Source organism: Staurois parvus, unplaced genomic scaffold (genome assembly GCF_062004578.1).
Source record: "Staurois parvus isolate SC_StPar_1 unplaced genomic scaffold, SC_StPar_1.0 ptg000086l, whole genome shotgun sequence".
NCBI classification, from domain to species: domain Eukaryota; kingdom Metazoa; phylum Chordata; class Amphibia; order Anura; family Ranidae; genus Staurois; species Staurois parvus.
The window spans coordinates 5,265,461-5,281,711 of NW_028317882.1; the positions used below are offsets into that span (position 1 = coordinate 5,265,461).

A 16,251-nucleotide genomic window follows, 5' to 3' on the forward strand; every position below is an offset into this window, starting at 1 on the left:
AGCTACAATGAAGCCCAGAAATGTCAGTATTACAAAATACTAAGAACTAATGCAGAGTCAAACAGGTGGTCAGGAGGCTCCCAAATTTAGCACACTTAAGCTGGACTGAGATGGACTGAATCTCAGCAGGTTCAGAAAGGGAGTGCCAGAGATTCAGTTCATCTATGGGCAGGCTGGTCGAACTGAAGTTTATCCAATCAATCAACTTTAATACAACCAGCCTGTTGTATTTTTTTGCATGCGATCACTGTGTCTATAGCTGCTGGCAGTGATCACTGTGTTCTGCTGGAAGGGAAGGTTCCCCACCAGCAGAATACAAAAGTGCTGCGGGAAGGTTTCCCCATCAACAATGACTGTGTTGATGGGGGAATCAAGCTATTTACTTTCTTTCTACCCGTGGTGGAAGGAAAGAACATTGTATAATGTATGGCTTGCTTAAGAGCTGGTCTTGTTTCAAATTCTAGCCTTGAAAATGCAAATTAGCTGTTCAAAATCGAGATTCCAAAATGGACTTTGATAACCCCATTAAACGGATTTATTCTGGCTGAGGAGCTCATTACAGTAAGGATTTTTAAGGTTTTACGCATTTATCTCTAGAGGAAAACCAGTCTGAGCAAAATACATACATTACTTGGGAAGCATAAACAACGAAGAAAGTACAGTTTAGTTATCCTAGTTAACACTGTTTTGATATATTATTATCATTAAACAGGATTTAAATAGCGCTTCACGCAGTGCTTTACAACATAAGGGCAGATAGTACAATTACAATACAAATTAATACAGGAGGAGTCAGAGGGCCCTGCTCATTAGAGCTTACAATCTGATTTACCAAACACTTTATGCATTAAGCCTCCTTGCACAGGAAAGTTTCCAAGTATAAAATGTGAATATGGTCCATATAGTGCTTGCATTTACATGCATACAGGTGCGTAAATATTCCACAATGCTTCCCCTAGCTCCCAGATTTGAAGAGAGTGATTTCTGATTGTATATGCATAAAATACTGTCCAGATATTTTTATATTTTTACTGATCTGAAAGTTGTGCTAGTTTACACACATTGATGCAACTATGTGTCCTGACCCATAAAAAACAATGGTCATTAAAAGAAAAAAAAAAAAAAAAAAAAAAGCCTGAGCAATGTTGTGTTTTTGGTGCTGTACACAAGAGCCCATACTCGGACACACTTCTAAGTCCTCATGCACACTGGACATTTTTACAGCTGCTGTTTTTGTCTTTTGACTTTTTTTTACTACAGTCAGTAAACCCCCCAGCATGTTATCCTATGTGTTCATGCACACATACTAATCAACGTCTTTTGGCAGGGGCGTTTTTTGGCTGGAAAAAACTTCCAGGACTAGTGGGTTTCTAGATGAGTTTTTTAGCTGTAAAAACGCTTTAACACTGAACAATGTGGCAAAAAGGCATTTTTGGACTTTTTTTTACCAAAAACAAAATAAAATTTTTTTCTGTAAAAAAAACCCCAAAAAAAACGTGGCTAAATCCTAATGCAAAAAAACTCAAGTTTTTAGCATTACTTTACACAGCTAACGTTACCTGCGTTATTAAAATGACCAGTGTGCATGGAGCCTAAAACTTGAAACTTTACAACCATCAATAACACTCCACAGCTCCTTCTTTTGACATCCCAAGAAAATTCTTAGCTTGGTGAATTTCCAATCCAGCCTTGACAATGGGGAAGTCATTCCTACCACACCCATGCAGGGTGATAACAGCAGATGCCAGCCTCCCAGGCTGGGGAGGAGTGTTCCAATATCTTGCAGTTCAGGGAACCTGGTCACCCAGGGAAATCAAACCCCCCATCAACATCCTTGCACTTTATTATTATTATTTACAACATTGCTACTGATTAAGCCCTGGTTCACACCACTGCTATTTGTCATGCGATTTGACTGTTCAAAATCGCATGACAAGTAACACCCCATTTGGAACTGTTCAAATTGCTGCGACTCAAGTTGCAGCGACTTTGAAAAAGGTTCCTGCACTAATTTTCTGTGATTTCCTCCCTTGCAATGACTTCTGTTAAGTGAAGTTGAAAGCCACAATGAAATTGAACATCCAAATTGCAATGATCTGTGGCTTTGAAATCACGTGTAAAAAGCTGCACTGACGTGAACCAGGGCTAAGTGGGGAAGAAAAAAATAAAATAATTATAAAAACACCTTACCTATCTCAACACCAAGTCCTCCCATCCCACACAGAAAAACATGGGACTGGGCCATTTTCTGCATGGCTGTGTCTCCCAAGACATACCTCTGACGGCTGAAATGACAAATATGGAAAAAAAAAAAAGTCCCAAAACATTTAAAATTAAAAAAAAAAAAAAAAAAAAAAACTTACAAGCATATTAAAACACAAGATACCTTAATGCATTGAGCTTATTAAAAATGACATACTGAAACACAGAGGATAAAAAAGCAGGTGTGCTGCAGAATTCCTTACACAATAATCATATAGCAAAAAAAAAAAAAAAAAAAAAACATTTGCAAATAATTTCCTAAAAAAATATAATTATATATAATAATAAAATTGGTTTGAGTAGTTGTCCAATTTATTCTTTTGTAAAAGGAAATATAAAGCAGCCATATTTGAATATTCACAGGCAGCCTGTAAATAGATTACTTCCTTGTTTTATATTATGCCTCATGTATATGGGCTTATGAAAATAAGCAGCATTTGGTCTACCAGATATTGGCAGAAAGAAGAAAAACAAAATCCTAATATTACAAAATGTATTTATTTCATATACAGTATACTTAGGCAGCTGTTTACATATATTGTACATTCACATCAATCCCTGCCTTTGAGGAACTTACAATATCAGTTCCTTTAACCACTTCAAGTTCGGACACTTTTACCCCCTTCCTGTCCAGGCCAATTTTCAGCTTTCAGCGCTATCACACTTTGAATGACAATTGCGCAGTCATGCAACACTGTACCCATATGAATTTTTTAGCATTTTCTTTGAGACTGATAAAGCTTTATTTTTGGTGGTATTCATTCACTACTGGGATTTTTATGATTGGTCACAGCTTGTCACATGGTACAAGGCTGTTGTGAATAGCCTTGTACAATGTGACCTCTGTGATCATTCACAGATTTCACACGTAATAAGCAATGATGTCAGAAGTGACATCTTGCTTACTACTCTGCATGTGATCACTGATTGGCCAATCAGTGACCACATGATTGGGACCTCATACAGAGATCCCATATGACGATCAGAGGACACAGCGGGCACCGGATCGCGGTGCTGCCCATTCCCAGGGAGTGCGCACAGTCCAAAATGGCAGGCGCCGTTTATGAACGGCAACCCTCCCCTGGACTGCCACCATCTGGCCGTTTATATACGGCGACCAGACGGTAAGTGGTTAATCGCATTCATACCTACTAGGGCCAATTTAGACAGGAGCCAATTAACCTACCAGCATGTCTTTGGAGTGTGAGAGGAAACCAGAGGACCCAAAGGAAACCCACACACGCACAGGGAAAACCTGCAAACTCCATGCAGGTAGTACCATGGCTGGGAATCAAACTGACCACCCTAGTGCTGCTAGGTGGAAGTGCTAACCACTTAGCCACTGTGCTGTGAATGCATGTTTAGGCACGCAAGTTTCAGGAGCAGATACCTGACAAGATAGTGTTCTGAATATAGCCACGGCCCGAGACAAAACAGATTGCTAATATTTCATAACCAAAAAACAGGGATCTGTGGTGAAAAATGGGCTCCATATCCTCTCCATTGCCAAGCCATACTCTGCAGTATGAAGTGGGGCAAGCCTAGCTCGTTACACCAGAATATAACACAAGAAACAAATGTTACATATACAACTGAAAGGGTGTACAGAGTAAATTCACCTTTTAATTTTTTTCTGAAAAGGTGAACTTACACTTTAAATTACTTAAAGAACCACATTGCACAGCGGGGGACATAGGCATTTGATGCTCCAGTAAGAATCGAATACTGATGAGTCTGATGAGGGCTGTAGCACTGGAACAGAGGGAGGGAGGAGAAAGGCAGGGCTGCTGGAGGGGTGAGAAAAACAGCTTTTGCAGGGAAATTGCATTTAAATAGTAGTGTGAATGACAAGGTTGCTTTAAAGGACAGTTGTTTTATGAGAAATAGGTAATAAGGCATTGCTCATTGCAAACATCCTCTAAAAATGCTTGCTGCTTTTCGGTCATGTAGATCCCCTGCCTTCAATACTTTTAAAGGCACTGGCCCAGAGTAAAAATGGAGGAAAGGTCAACAAGACTCTTGCACACATTACCACTTCAGTGACTCAGAACTGAAGCCAGAAGATCAGCATGACAACCAGGCAATAACCATTTTCAGGGGCATATCAGCAAGGGGAAGTCCATATACTTCTGCTATGATAGGTCTGCTACAAAGCAATATTTTAAAGGTTGTAATATATGGGTTTTTTCTATTAGATGTGCTGGTGCAGGTTGTCATTTTCATCCTTGTTCCTCCAATTAATGAGCCACCAGGACAAAAAGCATGCAACCAGGGAAGTCTGAGCTGTTTTTGTAGAATAGGGAAGGACAAGGACTGACATTTTTTGCTACCGGTCTTAGGCTTGGTTCACACTAGCGCAGATAAAAGCTGTTGCAGGACACGCACTTTGTCCCGCTGCTGTAACCACTCACACACAAAACAAGGGACCCTCGGGTGGGTGCCATTAATCTTAATGGCACACTGCCTGCATGGGAAATCGCACCCGCACTGAGAACCGCACTGTACTGCGGTTTCCAGTGTGGGCTGCGATTTCTGGAAAGGTGAGGTTTGCCGCAGCCAACAAAACGGCACTAGTGTGAACTGAGGGTTGGGGAAGGAAGCTCTATTCCCCACTCTAAAGCTTAGTACACACAATGAGATTGTTGGATGAATGACCTTCTGTTTTTTTAGGGGGGCTTTTTTTTGGATGCAATCTCATATCGAAAATGAAGAGGTTACTAGAGTTACGAAAATTCTTGTAAGACAGAATACAACTTCCCGCAATGATATAATGTATCCTTTCATTTCCAAGCATGAGCAATCTTGGTCACTTGATTTTTTATGGACTGTAATGATTAAATGAAAATCAATCATTCTGTTATCTTACAAGAAAAAAAAATGTCATGCCTGTCTCTTTAGATAATTTTGCATGAACTGTCGTGATCGGCTCTCGAAAGCTGTGTACTAACAATCAGATCATTGGACGACCACACAGAAAAACTTTTTTTTTCTTCCGATTTTCTCATCATGTGTACTAGGCTTAAGTCTGAACCTCAAAATGATTATTCTTGTACTCCACTTTAATAATAATGATCCATAGATTTCACAGACAGTGGATAACAAGACAATAAAGAAAAGTATTTTCTATCCATCTGAACAGCTGCTAAATGTACTCTTCAATCCATAATAAAAAAGTGAATTATCACAGTCTTAATGCTGGCTTAGTTTTTATAAATGTGACTTTTTTTTTTCAATCCTAAAAATGCTACTTTTATTTTTCTAGAGTATTTCACAAAAGAAAAAAAAAAAAAATTGTAAAATTGTTAACCTATAATTTCCTTCCAAACCTAGCATTTACACCGAACACTACTTAACCACATAAAATGTAGTACTCACCTATACAGCCCATCATCAATTTCCATTGAGTCTGCAGCCATTCTGACTTTTCACACCCCTGCTCTGCAAAACATTGACATTAAGAGGCAGTGAGATAACTGCATGGTCATACTGAGGCCTGAACCTCTATTACCAACATAGATCTAGAAACAAATTTTGACTGCAACCTATGTATTTTGTTATATTAAACAACCCTAATAAGAAGCCACTGACATAAGTGTCACAAAATAACATCATTCTTCTATTTAAATATTAACTATTTGAGAAAAATATTTTTTTTATATAAAACTAACATTCCTATATATCATTTTGCCAGAATGAATTCACAGCAATTATGCAGATTTTAAAAAGAAATAACAATAAGTATAAATAATAATAGTCATCACTGCCTTCTTAAAAATGTATTCATGTCATCAGGTTTCATTGCAAATCAAAAATCAGTCATTTTTTTCTTTAATGGAGACAATAGGTAAAATCACGCACATCATTTCCTAATGCCCTTTTGGAACGTACATCTACATACAACAACCTAAAGCTCACCACACATGGTGTTGTGTGGTGAGTACAATCTTTATATTTACCAAAAACTATGTAATGTAAGGCCTGATTGGGTATAAATGGATTAGCTAGATTAGGTAGATCTTCATATTGCACAGTTTTGGGAAATCTTAATTTGATTTCACAAAGCTTGTATGGCCAGATTGTAATGTGTATGGTGACCCTTAGGCTTGTTAACCTTTGTCAGTACAAGCCATGGCTTCCATGGAATGGGACTTGGGAAGTAAGAAGACTATATAACCAATCAGATTATGGTGAGGTGGGCATCTGTGTGCATCCAGGGCTGGAGATAAGCAATACTGCCAACACAACATGTAGCATATAAGGCTAGCCTCACATATATGCTTGTTGGGTACGCATGCAAAACTGCAAACTTTCCCTACATGCACTGCCCTTTAGCAGACATGTGGCAGTGCCATTAATTGTGAATGGCACCCCCACGCATCTGTAATCGCATGCATTTTCACACATGTCATGCTGCGGTACCATGTGGTTTGGTGCGAAACATTTTTGGATTTTTCTGAGTTTCTTCTGCATGAGGCAGCCCATTGAAATGAATAGGCTGCCCTATTATACAAGATTTATATAGTGCCAACAGTTGTGCAGCGCTTTACAATTGAAAGGAAGGTATTACAGTTACAATACAATTAAAAAAAAAAAAAAAAAAAAAAAAAAGAGGGCCCTGCTCCTGGGAGCTTACACTCTATTAGGGTGGGGCAAGCAGTAGAAAATATAACAACTGTGAGGGATGAACTGATGAAAGAATGGAAAGATTCAGTTGTTAGGTGGAGTCGCTATAGGCTTCCCTAAAGAGATGCGTTTTCAGGAAACATCTAAAAAGGTGGATATCTCTACATCATGGTCCATTATGACATTATTATTATTATACAGGATTTATATAGCGCCAACAGTTTGCGCAGCGCTTTACAAAATGAAGGTAGACAATACAGTTACAATACAATTTGGTACAAGAGGAAACAGAGGGTCCTGCTCGTTAGAGCTTACAATCTAGGAGGAAGGGTTGAGTGATACAAAAGGTAATAGCTGTGGGGGATGAGCTGATGGAGGAAAAACTGTAAAAGGCAGTTTACTAGTTAGAAGCAGGATAGGCTTCTTTAAAGAGAAAGGTTTTCAGGGATTGTCTAAAGATGGATAGAATAGGAGATAGCCAGACAGATTGGGGTAGGGAGTTCCAGAGGAAAGTAGATCTGGAGAATTCCTGGAGACAAGCATGGGAGGGGGAGACAAGAAAGCTTGAGAGCAGGAGGTCTTGGGAAAAGCAGAAAGGAAGGTTTGGATGATGTATAAAACAAGATTGCTGATGTAGCTAGGGGGAAGATTTGTGAATGGCTTTGTATGTTGTTGTTAGTATTTTGAATTGAATTCGTTGGGCAATCAAAAGCCAGAGGATGGACTGGCAGAGAGGGGAGACAGACAATTAGCAAGAGATAACAAGGAAAACTCCACCGCAGCAGGTATTGGCCCACTGAGATTAATCAAATACCTGTTACCCCTGCCATATGCTATGATTTCTCCTGTTGCTTGTATGTCCTCCTGGCAGGAGGAACCACAGCGCACAGAGGGGAAGTAAGTATTCTACTCACATCGTGAAATATTATATAATAAAGAATTAGTATAAAAGCAGCCCTAAATAAAATGAAGTCAGATGGGACCTTTGAAGCAGCATCTTACACTTTTATAAAGTCATATTGAAAGATTAGCCGTACTTCTGGTTGCTTTTTGGTGTTACTGAAAAAAAAAATAAATCTCTGTGTAGCAGGACCACACACAGCTTTCTATTAACACAGCACAGTGTTTACTCACCACAGTATTTTTTTTCTTTAATGGCCAGTTCACACCACAAAAAACGCACCCCGGAAGTATTCTGGATACGTTTTTGCTTACAGTTCACACCACACGCAGTCCTGGTGCAGTTTGCCATGTTCCAGTATGGCTCTGTGCAGTAAAAATGTAGCATGTTGTACTTTCTTTTTCTGCACCAGAAACTGACTGGAACTGACTGCACTGGTGTGAACTTGGGCCATTGGAATACATGGAAAACACTGTGCATGCATTTTTGATGCAGACAAAAAAAAAAAGCACCGGACTGCATCTAGTGTGAACTAGCCATTAAAGTAGAACTTCACCCATAACAACTTGATAAAAAATAATGTTCTTTAGTAAAGAACATACAATAATTATGCTACTAAAATTAGTTTATGCTGTAAATTGCTTCCGGCATTGTTCCCGTTTCTTCTTGCTGGTGGCTGCCATTTTGCTGAAGCCCACAGCCCTAAACTACAGTAAATCTTTATGCTCTCAGTAGATCGGTTTCTGAATTTCCAGCACAGTGCCAAAAATTAGAAAGCAACTGAGCATGTGCAGAGCAGGGTGAGACAATGAATTACTGGATTTTCAATAGTATAGGCACTTATTTTTAATGTTTTACATAGCTATACCTGCAAATGGGGCAGCATAAAGTTACCTAGGAGGACTTAGCTTTTTGACTAAAGTTCTACTTCAAAGACTCATTCACACCTAATTTAGAGACTTTGTGCACTGTGATGTGATGAGCTGTGATAAAATGTAGACATTCTACAATTTATCACAGCGTAGGTACTGCATGTCACTACACAGCAGCACAATGCACAACGCTGCTGTGAGGTCACATGAATGAAGTGTCACATTGTGCATTTCAAATAAAGCTGACAAAGAAAAAAAAAAAAAGAGAACACAACTGTGTGATGCGCTGAAAAGCACATCCTACTGCCCCCTCACTGGAGCTAAAACTGTGCAGACAGTGTGAACAGGCCTTCAATTCTCAATTATCAAACACTTGTATGACAGTTTATTGTGAAGATAATATTAAACCTGAAGCTTAGGTATGGGTAGTTTTTTTTTTGCATTGTTACATTGGCTCAGGTTGGATCAATGAAAGTGTGATACCTGTGCGATCCCTGGAGAATCTGCAAACACTGTAGTAGACACTGCTACTTAAGCAATCCATTATCTTCTAGGTCCCATGCCGAGTGGCTGCCCTGCTGCATTGTGAACACAAAGGGTCACTTACTTGGCACAAGCACCATTCACAGAACGCCTTGCATGGTGTTCTATGATCACACAAGGTGGAAAGGCAGGTCACAATCTCCACCTCATCTAATCAGAGAATGCTTTTCATTCGTTAAGAAAAAATACAAGGTGCTCTGTGAATGGAGCTCATGCTGAGCTTGAGCTCAACACTATGCAGTCGCTTAGAGAAGGACCTTGAAGATAGCAGTGATCAATGTAGCAGCAGAGCCTATTTAAGTGATCTTCACCTTCCACAGGGATCCTGCAGGTATAGCATATGCATACTTAAGCAGACCATAGACGGGCCGTTTATCGGCCAAATTGTCGGCTGATAAATGAAAAAACGGTCAGCCCCGTTGCCGATGCTGCCACCAATGTCTACGAAAAACGGCAGTTTTTTGTGGATTTTCCAGCATGACCGATAAAAATAAATGAGATCCGCAAAAAGCGGCTGACAGGCTGGCCCCACTAACGGCGTGAATATCGGCTGATTTTTCGTGCGGACGAACATTCGGCCGATAAACGACCGGTCTATGGCCTGCATTACATTGGTCCAAGCTGTAAAAAAACCATACCTAAATTTCATATTCACCCTACCTCACAAGCATGAGTATCCCTTAAATTGAAAAATGCCCTTGCTATAGGTGTTGACCATTTGTGTACTTTACAAAACCTGACTGAAAAACTACCAGAGACTGTATCTCCCCATCCTGCCTTGTTGCTAGTAGAGACTCCCAGCTGCTACTACTCACCTTCACTGTCACAGGAGTAAGCTCTTGCTCTGATTCAAACACCATTACATGTGCTTTCACTCCCATGATGCAGTAGCTCTGAGCTCAATGTTTGAGAGCTCTCTCCCATGACAGTGAAGGTGAACAGTAAGAGCTAGGAGTCTCTTAGCAACATCCTAGCAACAAAGCAGGATGAGATGCTACGACCCCCTGGGAGTTTTTCAGTCAGGCTTTGTGAGATATGTAAATGGCCTACAACTGTAGCAAGGGCATTGTTCAACTTTGTCATAGTTGTCCAGTTTGTTTTTATCTATAGACACCACTTACAGACACTGACAGTTTCTGTAAAGGTGAACCATGTCTCTAAATTGGTCCTCTAGTTGGGGATAGGAGTGAAGCGCTATCATCAGTATGTTGCCATGGACAGGTGCCAGGAAAGACGCTTATACTAGTATTTAGTCAATTCTATGTACATTTAGGGTATAACATGTAACTTGGTGTCCCAGTGGACCCCCCCATTAATATTCAGGGCTTCTTCACGCAGCATTTGGTTATGAATAAGCACAAGACCATGTGAAATGCGTTAACAGGTCCTGTATTCATTTCCTAATGTTTTGTGTGTCCTATGGATCAATAAATATACCCTATATTTATCAATCCTCCGGTGTGCGGCTGACCCTTCTTCCTGTTGCTTCTTCATGCAGCAGCTGTTAAATATGGGAATGAACAAACTACAAATCCTGTCCGCCACTGCAGCAGGTAGGCTTACAGTCCTCAATAGAACACAAGTATGGTGATCACTGCACTCATAGTTAACTGATCCTACTTCCAGCTCTCCAACTGAAAAAACATTCTTCCATACGAGCACAGACTGGTGCTAGTATGGAAGAATGCTGCAGGAAAAGTCTGCAGCAGCCTGGCATTGCACCCCTCATCTATTGATCATGGCTGCAATGCTATGCAGACTCATTTGCAAAACTAAAACAAAAAAAATTGCAATATATGAACATGTTTTTGGTATATATATATATTTTTTTTTTTTAAAAAAGGTGAACTTAGCTTTTAATGATTTTTTCTATTTATTTATCAATTTGCATGTCCTACAGGGATTATTGGGGCTCGCAGGCTCCCACAAGTAGCCTGGGCTAGGAGCAAGATACACGTATCCAAATAAAGGTCAACGCATCACCACAGATGGACCATCAGAGATAAGGTCTATAAAGACATTAACAGTTTAGCTCTCTGTGCCCAAAGGCTTCTAACACACTTAAATCCCAGGAAACTGACCACGCTATCTAGTGTATTCAGTTTTTAATAGGAAAGCAGAGGGACTGGCAGGAACACCTGTGATTTCACACAAAGGAAATACAAAGAGAACAGGATACTTATCCATACAAGTACATGGTATAGCAGGCACATACTGTATCAGGAATAGAAAATGTTGGGTTTACTTCCAGTCAAAACCTAATTAAGCTTAAATCTACTCCCACCCCCATTCCAAGCCTAGCCCTATTCTATCTACCCTTTAAAGGAAAGATGTCTATACTTACCGAATCTGAGGGCAGTCTGGTCACATGATCTCCCCAGCACCAGCTTCAGGGTAGAGGAGAGGCAGCGACAATGGCTGCAGAGCCTGGGACACGACATCACCTATAGACTAACTATGTGGTATCTGTTGTCAGCTGTCCTCCCTATACACTGAAGTCGGCTTGGGAACTGATCATGTAACTGTACAGCAGCACCCTCACAATAGAGAAGTATAAGCATATTTCCTTTACAGGGTAGAAAGAATAGGCCTAGAACAATGGTCTCCAAACTGCGGGCCAAGGGTCAGATGTGTCCCTTTGCTTGTATTTATCTGACCCTTGAGGCACTATTCATTCCACTGATATGAAACACTATTCTGCCCACGGATACAACAATGGGGAATGATTCCTGTCACTGACATCAACAATGGGGCAGTATTCCTCCCCCTAATACCAAAGACGGGACACGGTTTACTCCCTCTGATGCCAGAAAAAAAAAATGTCTATTCTTGCTGTCCACAGTCCGGCCCCCCTAAAGTCTGAAGGACAGTAAACTGGTTCTTTGGCTGTGTTCACACTAGCCTTGTTAGCAAGCGCCAGACAGGCATTTGGGAAGCGGTTTTACCGTTTCCCAAACGTCTGGGAAAATTCTTCACATTGCAGCACATGGTGCTGTTCAAACGGGAGCGTTAGCGTTGCAGCAAAACAGATGCCTCTGGTCGAGTCAGGAGGAGATGAAGCCTCCTCTTCAAGCCTATGGTGCCGCTCCGCAAAAGCCTGGCCGGCGTTTGCGGTGCGGTTGCGGGGTGTTTGCGAAGCGTTAACACCATTCAAACTTCATTATAGGCGTTTGTGGGGCGTTTTTAACGCTTGGCAAACGCCTAGCAACTTCCGCTAAACCGTGCATGTGGCGTTTGCGGAGCGTTAAAAACGCTCCACAAACGCCGGACCAACACTTGTCAAATGCTATAGGGGCATTTGGCAAGAGTAAGGCTACGTTCACACTAGCCTTGTGTGCAGGCGGCAGAGAGGCGTTTGGGAAGCGTTTTTACCGCTTCCCAAACGCCTCTGCCAATTCTGCACATTACAGCACATGGTGCTGTTCTAACGGGAGCGTTTGCGTCGCGTCGCGGCAAAACGGACGCCTCTGGTCGAGTCAGGAGGCTTTGAAGCCTCCTATTCTCGTCTATGGTGCCGCTCCGCAAACGCCCGGCCGGCGTTTGCGGTGCGGTTGCGACGCGTTTGCGGGGCGTTTGCGGAGCGGTAACACCACTCAAACTGTATTATAGGCGTTTGTGGGGCGTTATTAACGCTCGGCAAACGCCTAGCAACCGCCACTAAACCGCGCATGCAGCGTTTGCGGAGCGTTTGCCGAGCGTTAATAACGCCCCACAAACGCCGGACCAACGCTTGCCAAACGCTATAGGGGCGTTTGGCAAGCGTTGGTAAAACAGCCAAGTGTGAACGAGCCCTAAGAGTTGGAAAAATAGTCAAGTGTGAACGAGCCCTTTGTGTAGAAACTTCGGAGGCCCCCGGCTCAGAATGGGGGTAGGGGCAGGTTTAGACTTAGGTCTTCTGTGGAATTACATTTTGAAGTGATACTAAAGGCTCAAATTTTTCTTCTTTAAAATAATAAACACATCATCTATTAGATTGTAAGCGCTTATAAGCAGGGCCCTCTTAATCTTCTTGTTTTGATTGTATTGTAGCTATATTGTCTCCCTTTATATTGTAAAGTGCTGTGCAAACTGTTGGAGCTATATAAATCCTGTATAATAATAATCACACTTACCTGCTCTGTCCAATGGTATTGCACAGAGAAGCTCTGATCCTCCCCTGCTTGGTTTCCCTGCCAGTGCTTCTGGTATCTCCCCCTTGCCAAGTCCCCCCCAGAGCAAGCTGCTTGCTCTGGGGGCATTTTGCGAGCTCGCTCCTGGGCTGCCTGTGTGTGTCTATGGGACACACAGCGCATGGCTGCCCCCCCTCACTTCTGTGATTGAAAGCAGTGGGAACCAATGGCTCCCGCTACTGTGTCTGAGCCAATGAGGAGGGAGACCCGGAAGGGCTTCAGCTCTTGTGCACATCAAGCTCAGGTAAGTATTAGGGGGGAGCTGCACACTGCAGGTCTTCGTTACCGTCATGCATAGAATGTATGATGGTTAAAAAAACCTTTAATCTTTAGAACTGCTTTAACCATTTGCCCTCCTGAGGATTTACCCCCCTTCCTGACCAGAGCATTTTTTGCAATACGGCGCTGCTTTACTTTAACTAACAATTGCACGATCATGCAACGCTGTACATAAATTACATTGGTGTCCTTTTTCCACACAAATAGAGCATTCTTTCAGTGGTATTTGATCACCTGTGTGTTTTTTATTTTTTGCGCTATAAACAAAAAAAGACCAACAATTTTGAGAAAAAAAAAACAATATTTTTGACTTTTTGCTATAAAACATATCCAGTAAAAAAATTTCAAAAATCAAATTCTATCATAAATTTATGCCAAAATGTATTCTGCTGCATGTCTTTGCTAAAAAAAAAAAAATCCCAATACATGTAAATTAATTGGTTTATGTGAAAGTTATAGCATCTACAAATGTCAGTATAGATACTGGAATGTTATACTAGTAATGGCGACGATCAGCGGGCATTCTGACTGGGTGGGAACTGACTAACCGCCACTGACATCCCAATGACACTAATACAGTGATCAGTGCTAATAAAAAGACACCTTACTAATGACATCTGTGGTGATCAAAGGGTTAACTATGTGCTGTTTTACTGTGCATGCTGTGTGTGTTTTATCAGGGAGACATGTTGCTGTGCATTTCTCTAGGCAGAAAAATACACAACAGCATGTCCTTGCTGGTAGGAGAGACGTGTGTTGTTTATTTTTTTTTATTATTTATTTCAGATACTTATATAGCGCCGTCGATTTATGCAACACTTTACATATATATTGTACATTCACATCAGTCCCTAACCCTCAAGGGGTGTACAATCTACGGTCCCTAACTCCCATTCATACATACACATACTAGGGCCAGTTTAGACAGGATCCAATTCACCTACCAGCATGTCTTTGGAGTGTGGGAGGAACCCGGAGGAAACCCACGCAGGCACAGGGAGAACATGCAAACTCCAGGCAGGAGGTACCGTGGCTGGGATTTGAACCAACGATCCTAGTACTGCCAGGTGGAAGTGCTAACCATTTAGCCACTGTGCTGCCCGTTTATACACAGGTATCTCCCGTCAACTTTGCCTGACGATCGTCGGATGCCTACGGGGAATCTCCAGCCGGGACCCAGTGATTGACATCCCTAGCCACCAATGGCGGAGTGGGTAGGGCGGCACATCCGCCCCCTAGCTGGAAATGCAAATCACGCATATATACGTGATTTTGTGCAGCCCTACCTTCCTGTAGCAGAAGTGGAAAGTAGTAGGGTGGAAAGAAAGCGGTTAAAATATGTGCCTAAAGTACTCGCCTTTATTTGCGTACATGCGTACCATCTGCAGATCTACATACGTAAAACCTGCAGCCATGTTCTACTTTATTTGTGCCTGACTAATTGCAGTGCCCATTTTCATATATAGACGTGGATGAGCGTATGGGATCATTGATGACTACAACGCCACGTTTAGATGCGCACAAAACAATCTGCTGTACGTATTTAAACGCAGGGTTCCGTGTGAATGAGCTCCTCCATATGAATGACAGGTCACCCTCGTGTGTTTAAATGTTCCAAGTCAGTGAAGTGGAAGAGAAGTTGTGATTTGTGAAAACTCTCCCAATACACCCCAATGAGGGTGATATATCCCCGCACCAGTGACACCGAAGCACACCCACAGTCCCATTTCCTTCCTTTTCTTGTGAAGGAGATGCACCCCCCATTGAAATGTGTCAGCAGGTTTGTGCTGCTCTGCACTGACAAAGCTGTGATCAGAGGCTGCTGTCCATACAGGGCACTCCTCCACAGTCACACATGTCCCCCTCACTGCAGCATCCCGAGGACCCATACAATTACAGGCTACTGACCTGACCTACTACTGCAGCTTCTGCAGTTCCTTGTCGGCCGGGAGAGAAAACCCTTCCGAAGAGAGCGAGAGAAAGATGACAAACTACAACTCCCACAGTGCCTTTCACCGGGGAGGAGGAAGCGGAAGACGACCAAGGCAAACACAGCTTTATTACAAGCGAGCAATAAGACACGGTTTTTTATTTCTTCAGTCCCGCGTTAGGAGAGGATTGGCGGGTTCTTGTCTTTTTCGTTTTGTTTTATAGGTTATTAGGCGACTGTAATGATGTTAGACACATTCGCTCTTCTTTGACCTAACATTAGTTTAGGCTCTATAATAGAAAAGGGAATTGTATAGCCAGGAACCTTTTCTGCTTTGAAGCTTTAGCCTTTTCCAACTTTTTAGTCAATAACACACTTTGAGGCCTCATTCACACAGGCATACTGAAGTGTACACCCAGGTGAGTGCTGTGTTTGGCCTCATTCACACGGACAAACATGAACGTATACCTGTGTGAGGGCTGTTTTTGGCCTCATTCACATGGACAAACATGAACGTACACCTGTGTGAGGGCTGTTTTTGGCCTCATTCACGGACGAACATGAACGTACACCTGTGTGAGGGCTGTTTTTGGCCTCATTCACACGGACGAACATGAACGTACACCTGTGTGAGGGTTGTTTTTTTACCATATTCACACAGACACGTGAGCG

General features: G+C 41.9%; 1 protein-coding gene across 3 annotated transcripts in view; it reads right to left on the bottom strand.

Moving 5' to 3' along the window:
• Positions 1-15,665, bottom strand: part of UBA6 (ubiquitin like modifier activating enzyme 6) — a 102,375-nt gene extending 86,710 nt beyond the window's left edge. The window contains exons 1-3 of one of the 3 annotated variants that reach the window (XM_089669989.1): positions 15,558-15,665; positions 5,638-5,700; positions 2,191-2,285 (exon numbers count right to left, since the gene is read on the bottom strand). In XM_089669989.1, the coding sequence (XP_089526115.1) occupies positions 2,191-2,285; positions 5,638-5,678 (136 nt within the window). In that variant the 5' untranslated portion in view covers positions 5,679-5,700; positions 15,558-15,665. The remainder of the gene's footprint in view (positions 1-2,190; positions 2,286-5,637; positions 5,701-15,557) is intronic. The other 2 variants (XM_089669990.1, XM_089669991.1) reach the window with 2 other exon arrangements.
• Positions 15,666-16,251: the final 586 nt, after the last annotated feature.